At 40.9% G+C, this 8,007-nt stretch overlaps 1 protein-coding gene across 1 annotated transcript in view; it reads right to left on the bottom strand.

Annotated features, from left to right (window-relative positions):
• Window positions 1-2,670: 2,670 nt before the first annotated feature.
• Window positions 2,671-8,007, bottom strand: part of LOC309440492 (catenin alpha-3) — a gene marked incomplete at its 5' end in the record, with an annotated part of 175,157 nt that continues 169,820 nt past the window's right edge. Inside the window, one exon of the mRNA XM_082054180.1 lies at window positions 2,671-3,108. Coding sequence (XP_081910306.1) covers window positions 2,821-3,108 — 288 coding nt within the window. The 3' untranslated portion in view covers window positions 2,671-2,820. The remainder of the gene's footprint in view (window positions 3,109-8,007) is intronic.

The following is an 8,007-nucleotide window of genomic DNA, read 5'->3' as shown; positions in this document are numbered from 1 at the left end:
GTTTACTCCAGGTGGTAATGGGGAGAGGACAAGTCAAGCTAATGAAATAATCTGAGCTGCTGAGGTGAGAAGGGGTTGCAGAGCTGCAGCTGAGAGCACAGTTTTTAAAGGACATGATACAGACGTCACACAGACACAGAGTCAGTGCAACAAGGGAGTGAAAAATTATACTCTGAAAACTAGGGCTAGGAAGGAGGGAGTAGACTGCAGGATGAATTGAGTAGCTGCTTTTGAATAAAACGTTCTGAGCAGCGTTCTTCCGCATTAGTAGTGGCATAGAAGCGGTGGTTCTCAGCAGGCCTGCTGAGGGGGGCAATGAGCTAATGCAGGGGCTTTTACATCTCCAGCCTTGTGTCTTAGCCCTCTGCCTCCTCACCCAGGATTAAATTTTATCTTGTTCTCCCTTGGTTTTAAACTTTAGCCAAGAAAAAGAAGTCTAAATAACTCATTCTTTTGACTATTCTCAAAAAAACAGCAGGGGGAGATGATTTTTTTGTTCATTTAAAGGGTTGAGTTTTGCCCAATGAATTCCTATATAATAGGAATAGTGTTGGATATTGAGATCAAACTGGCTATCAAGTATGAGAGACTAGTGACTAGCACTGCAGGAGAGAGCATTAAACTAAGTAATAATCTGTGCTTTAGTGATACTAATGCTAGAAAATCTCTCACTTAAACCAGACTAATAGAGTACCCTTAAGGTGGTGGAAGGCTGGCACTCCTATAAGCAAACCTGGCAGGCTTTAGAACTGTATGTTCACTAGTTTTGGAGACCAAAATGGAGGCGCATTAAAAAAATAATAATTTTTAAAAAATCACACAACACTAAAAGATGTCTCCTCAGTGGTGTACATGCTTTTTATTAACAATGTGATAACAAGACATTAGTTACAAACATTTGATGTTGAGGTGACCTATATCACACAAGGTTTTTTTTGTCAACTCACCTGCTGGCTTCTGGACCTGAACATTGCTGGGGGAGGAGGCAGTCTGAGGGGTGGGCCAGAACCTCAGATACTACATGAGGATTTTGGCTTTAAGGTGTGACTGGAACATACACTTTCCTGATCTCTGTACCACAAAGAATCTTTATCTTGGCTCTGCTCAGTCTGCCAGCAGACCTACTGAGAGTAGGTGATATGACCTGCTCTGTATTAGCTCTGTCTGCTCTCCTGGACTGTTAGTTGCTTTCCACTCTGTAGCCCTAAGAGGACTAGCAAAGACCTGTACATGTTGCTAAGATCTTGATGCAAACATGCTGGAGGGCATTTGAGTTGGAAAGAAGTAATTTTTCTTCCAAACTTCTCCTTTTGTTTCATTTAACAGATAGTAAATTATGCAAGGTGGAATAGTGATCTGTAAAATTTTTAATTTATGATTTTAGATTCCACAGTTTCTTAACCAACCACCAAGAAATTATACTGCTCTGCTGTCCTGAGCTTAGAAACAGAGTTGCCCTCAATAAGAAAAACATAGTTAATTGTTATTTTTACTGCCCACATTGTGCTAGGTAGGTGCACTACTGTGCAAAACATGGTAACAGGTGACACGGAGCAGCAGCCTATAGTCTGGAGCTGCCTCATAATGGCAGTCAGTGACGCATCATGAAGTTCTGGCATTTGAGGAAGCCCTTTCGCCTTAGCAAATACAAAAAACATACCGAAGGATCTACTTAATTGCTAAGCAAAGGCGTCTTTAGTAACAAGTGGAGTCTGGGAAAACTTAGTGACATGTCAGAGAACACAAGTTAAATTCTTTAAAAAAAAAATTAGTCCGAGTGGATTTCTGATTCAAACAGATTTAGGAGATTTTTCTTTCACTATCTTACAGAAGCCTAGTGGTGATCACAGACTAATAGCACTTAGCTTCATTGCATACTTGGAGATGATACACTGCAGTCATTTAGCAAGTTGCTTACCAGCAGAGTCCTGCATTTGGGACTCTACTGTCATAAGAGAATTAACTTAAATCACTGCAGTTACCTTGCAAAAATCTCATCAGGCCTAAGATTCAAGATATGTGTATTTCACACACCAAGCTCTGAATAATGATGCATTTCATATTTGTTCTTTTGTGCAATGAGTAGAAAAGTTTTCTATTGTTAATAGCTGTTTTATCTGAACTTGCAAATGTAACAGTCAGCAGATTTATTGGGGCTCACAGAACAGAGCAGGAAGCAGAACACAGATTAATGCTAATGTTTCAGAAGGCTTTTAAAGAGCTAATATTACTGCTATGTTGCAGTCAACGCTTTTTTAAATTACCTTATTACATCCGTGTTGTTGAAAACACTTTTTGTGGTTCATCAAACGTTTTGAACTTACATTTCCAAGGCTGGGCCTTGGAAGAGGGGAGCTCTTTAGATATTTCAATCTAGATAAAAGTTGAGGACCCAGACTCAGCAACAAGCAGTCCAGATGATCTGATCACAGCACACGTTTAAAATGCATGTAGTGTAGCACTGGCCACATTCATCCCTGGTGAAAAAACACCTAAGGCTAGTGAGTGCAGTGTGACTTAGGCAGGTTGGCACATTGCATCCTCCGTTCCCACAGTCCCTTACCGTATCGCTCAAAGTGCTCTGCTGCAAACATGCCAGTGTAAACACAGGAGAGTTTGTCACTGCAAGAGAATGGGTATTTTTTTTTCCAACCGTGTGCTTGTAGTTAATCCAAGGAAATTTTCAAATCATTTAAGCAAGTGTTATCTTACAGATTAAGAAAAACCAAAACATTAACATATATAATTATTAAATAAGTGGAGAAAAAGATGAAAAATCATCAGAAATTCAAATACAGGAACACAAAAAGTGGCAGAATATTAGACTATTTCTCTGCCTCTAAATTCACTCATGACTTGAACAGGATGGATTCTCTTCTTTGCAGAACCTTTTCTGACAGCTGCATAGATTTCTTCTGGTTTCTCTCTTTTAATTAGGGGCTTCTTCTCTGGAGCCTTCATTCTCCACATCACAACAGGATGTCGTGGGCCAGTAGGACTCTGAATCCTGATAATCTTTGTGGATGCAATATAGGACATCTTCACTGTCTGCACCACAGCATTCATTAAATTTTTGGCAGCCTGAATTAGTGAAGTGACGCTATCCAACTGTAATAAGAAACAAAAACATTAGCCTAGGAAGTCGGTCTGCTTTTAATCACAATATGCTGAGGAATAAAAAACGGTTAAAAGTAAAACTAACACACCAAACCCTAATTTATTTGGTTTTTTTCCCTTGGTGTGTTTGGTAATTATATTCATGTTCCACTGCTCAGACTTAAAGTGATATACAGAAATTATTGTTGGTGGACTGTAAATGATTATGTACATAATGTTTGTTCTTTTATTTTTTTTTTAATTGTGAATTCATGATGCTTGTCTCCAGGGTCTCATTGCAATTACTACTGCCAGGTAATGAAACCACCTCAAAGAAAAGCTATGATAATGTGACCCATTACTTCCTTCGTATCAGCACTAAGCTAAGTCTCCAGCTGCTCCTGTCGCACTCCAGGCTCCCACACAGGCTCCTGAGCAATGCTGTGAAGTGGCTGCTGTTGTCAGAGCTGCTGAACCCAGTCTCAGCGGCCAAGATTTTTAAGGGTAATTAAGAGTGGGATAGCACACAGCCATTGCAGTGACTGTGTGGCATCTCAAATGCATAACAAACTAATCCCTCCCTATTACCTACTACCATCTCCAACAGCATACTGCGTAGGTATACAAGCATTAAAGCCTAGGCGTTTTCCATCAGTACTCAGGGAAATAGGAAATAACTCAAACTGAAAAAAACGAGTAACTGGAACAAAAATGACAGCTTTAACAAGCAAGTTGTCTCTGCCATACTGCTCTGTAGCGTAACACAAGGAAACTCAGTGGTTGCACTGCTCCCTTCACAGGTTTGAAGCCTGCGGGCTGAAAGCAGAGTGCTGGGGACACTGCACTGCCTTAGTCCCCTCCCCAGCCCCAAGGGCGGTATCGGGCAGTGGCTGCCTGACTTAGCAACACCACACTGTGCAAATGGCAAACATGATCCTATGATGTGTGTTGAGTAGACACGGTTTATTCTGTGTTAACCCCCCCCAGTGAATCTTAATCTCAGACTCTAGACACAAATCTAGTCCAATGTGCCCCAGAAGGAGGCTTCAAGCAGGTTGTATGCAGAACAGAGTTACTCCTCTGAGAGGGAGAGCCTGTCTTGGGGCTGTGGCTTGATAAAACCAAGAAAAGCACAAGTTATTTGACAAAAGGCCAACAATGGCAAAAGTACTGATGCCTGTCATTGGCCATCAGTGCTACTTCAGCCCTTAGAAATGACAAAAGGCTTTTTCTCATTTCTCGTGTTCTCAGAACACAGAAGGGGGGGCCAGGAGTGTGTGCATATGGGGCTGTCCTTGTATCTTGCGGTCTTAAAATGCAAGAGCAGAGAACTGCTGTATATGTTTACTATAGCTATGTTAGTCATTGTACATCACTCTGGGCACTTCGGAGGGTACCGCCACACAGCCAGTGCAAACAGGAAAAAATTATACTGGTTTAGGCAAAATGTTAACAATTTTATTTTTTGTCATATGCAAAACTACTTCTTTTTTTTGACAGTCAGATAAATTGTGCGTATTTCATTTTGAGCACAGTGCTTTTCCTACCATTGAATTTCTTTTGGTTGTCTTTGCTTGAAATAAAGGCTGTCCTCCTCCTTCAGATTAAGGTACCTCTGCTGTTGTCATAGTGCACTGAAAAACTGCTAGGGACAAACCTTGGTGACCTAAATTAGTAGCTTTTTATCTTCAAAGACAGTACACTCCTATGTAATTACAAAGCTGACAATTTCAATTTGGAAAGGAATCTCCACTCTAAATACTTTTAAGAAAGCCCTGCTTTACATATTTAATAGCATTTAGTAGCTAATAATTTTTATTTTTTAGAAATATTTGTTATTATAATTATTATTGAAATAAATTCTGAGCCACCTGCTGTTTTGATATTGTCCCTAAAGCAGGGGAGTGTTAAAGGTTAAACTTGTATCAGTGTGCCAGCACAAGAACAGTGTTGATTTTAGGACCATATAAAAACTTCGAATGCAAGATCTACTTTCTAGAGAGTGTGTGTGTGTCTGTGTGCGCCAAGGTGTGTGTAGGCAGACACGGAATGTCTCAAAGCACATTGTTCGGGGCTATTTGTCACAATGAAAATCACAGTAGTATTACTCTATAGAACTGGAGCCTATATTTCAATTTCTCAACGTTTTCTTTGTTGAAACGTTTGTCTTCTGTAAGAGCAATGAAGTCCGTTCTCTAAAAAGGCCATCGGTTTTAGTGGGAGAATGAGCTCCAGCTTTGTCATCCAGCCTAACCATGCAGTCTTCTGCAATATGCAGATTTGCATACTGAGTTGTTAGTAAAGGGTCAAGATCTTCTCCCCTTTGTCACCTCAAATGAACTGATCAGGTGAGAGGAGTGTTTTATTGTCTGTCTACATGTTGATTGTGTAACACTTAGTACACATACACACAAATTCAAATGAGGCAATAATAAAAACACAGCTAAGGGGTGGATTTAGTTGCATTTTGGCAACACTTCTGAACTGGCAGAAAACCCCTTTGGTTAATATCACATTTACTGCTTCTCCCTGGAAGTGCCAAAAAACACTTACTAGTTCCCCTACCTCCCGCCCACCCCCTGAAAGTTGAAGGCAGACGTATGTGTGATGGGAAACTGAAATTATCCCTATACACCAAGAAAAGGTGTAAAATTCACCAGATGGCCTCTAAAGTTCATTCTTTGCTGCAGCATGTCAGCTTTTTAGAAAGGATTTCCAGTTTATAATAGTCATGTAATCTTTGCATGGCAGTATTTTAACCTAAGATGGAACGTGTATTTAGGGTCTGTGATTTATAAACTTCAGGGAAGCAGGCTGCCTGGCCACTCTGCTGGGTTTAGCAGTATAATGTAGTTTTTATGATACATTTTGAAGTTCAGGCCACATAGTGACCTCCAAGCCTAAAGGTCTTCTGAAATGCTGCTTTTAATCCAAGCATTTTATAAACCTCTAGGCTCTCAGCAAGGTATTCTGCTCAGAGGCCTTGTCATTACACACCTGACACATCTCCAGCCTCCACCGTATTGCTTTTTCTAGGGAGACTGACTAATGTTCATCTATAAGTTTTCTTTCCTGTTAACCAGAAAATTAATTATACACAGGCACTTTCCTAGAACAGCTGACAACCCTGACAGCCCCCGCCAATGGTCAATATTGGCTTCAGTGTCTGTAATGCTCCCACTCTTTAGCAGCTGCCTGAAGTTGGAGCCACACTAGGAGGACGGGCAGCAAGCTGGGCTGGGGGTCAGGGCCAGCTTTGTGACTGCTGCTGCGGGAGCAGGCAGAAAGAAATCTCTTTGCAGGAGAGCTTTTAGAAGAAATTGGTAGCAGCATCCAGATAGGACAGGTGAGTGTCCCCAAACTTCAAGTTATTTGCCTTTCCTCTCCTGTGGAAGCTGAACAGTTACCACCTCACTCTGGCATTTATAGCTCCTTCCACACAATGGCTGTGGAACAGTCCACAGCTCCTTCAGAACACCACTGTGGTCAGGAAAACTGTATTTGTATTTCTTAAACTATAATCATACATCTACTAAAAACGAATAATAAACATCATGGGTCAAAAATGTGAATGTTGATGGGGTAATTACAATGTGGTATATTAGCCTCACAGTTTGACAGCAGCTCTGGGGAGTGGACATCCATCAAGTACATTTTAAATCCTAAAAATCCAAAGACTGAATTACATATAAACTCAAATGTACAGCTGTAGCAAGCTGGAGTGGCTGAATTCCCCTGCCCCTGCCATGCCAGAGGAACTGCACCTCTGCTGTATTATTTAAGCTCTCCGAAAGATGCCCTGAGATACAAACAGGCTTGCAGAAACAGGTGTCTGAAACAAACTGCTGCTATGTGGTTCCCTGCAGAAAAGCAGACAAGCTGTGTACCACTAAGGCTGTTTAAACTGGGGGGTTTGCTGCAGTTACCATGGGGATGGGGAGGGGGGCAATGTACGTCAGGATGGGCAGCAATTGCCATTAATTTTACTTTGCTCTTGGCATCTCTGAATAGGCAATGAAATAGAGGGTGACTTACTGAATGTGGCCCTTTAGGCTGTCCAGTCGTCTGCAGTGTCCTAGTGTCCATGTTCCCCCCTCAGTTTTCTCTGTATATCTCATGTTAGTCTTACTTCTATACAGAAAATGGGGGTGGGGAGGGAGAGGTATTTCTTAACTGCATTCAAAATTGTGGAGCAGCTTTTAGAAGACGTTCTTGCACAGGTACTACAGTTGGTAAGAATCAGCCCATAGATTTTTATTTCTCTTTGTCTCTAGAGAGCAGCTGTTCTTATACTTCACTGCCAGTAACGTTATAGAGTTTGGTGTAAATCTACTGTTCTTCTATAAATCTAACTTATTCAAGGACTGTCTTTACTTGGATGCTTTTATCTCAGATATTTAGCAGAGTCTTCAAGGTCTCCTAACATATCTAGGAAAACTGATGAAATGAAACTTGGCATAAATGAAGGACTGATAAAATATTTATTGAGCATTTAAGGTCATTTTGTTTAGAGAGATTTATCTGCAAGCTCTTCAATTTCTAGCAGGTTGTACATAAAGATTCAGTAGCAAACCAAACAACAAACTGACTCCACACTAAAAGCTGGTTTATTTTTGTGTGATTCCCACTTTTGCGCTTTCAACACTTCCCGTGGAGACACAACATTCCAGCCTCCACGTTTCAGGGGTCTGACTGTGTCAGTTAAGCTGGTAATTCACGGAAGGAGTTAGGAAAAGCATCCCTTGCCATATCTGTCCTCATTTAAAGATGTCACCTGTCCTGTGAGCATTAGTACTTTGTTTCCATTGCAAAAGGAATACAGAATGTTTCTCTAACCACTGCAACTTCATATTGTGGTGAAACACAGAAAATATGGACCCGTACTTAAAAAAAAATAAAATTCCAATCACC

Source organism: Streptopelia decaocto, assembly GCF_964273445.1.
Source record: "Streptopelia decaocto genome assembly, chromosome: 5".
Classification (NCBI taxonomy): Eukaryota; Metazoa; Chordata; class Aves; order Columbiformes; family Columbidae; genus Streptopelia; species Streptopelia decaocto.
The sequence above is the reverse complement of the archived record's forward strand: the minus strand, read 5'-3'. Positions and strand labels throughout refer to the sequence as shown.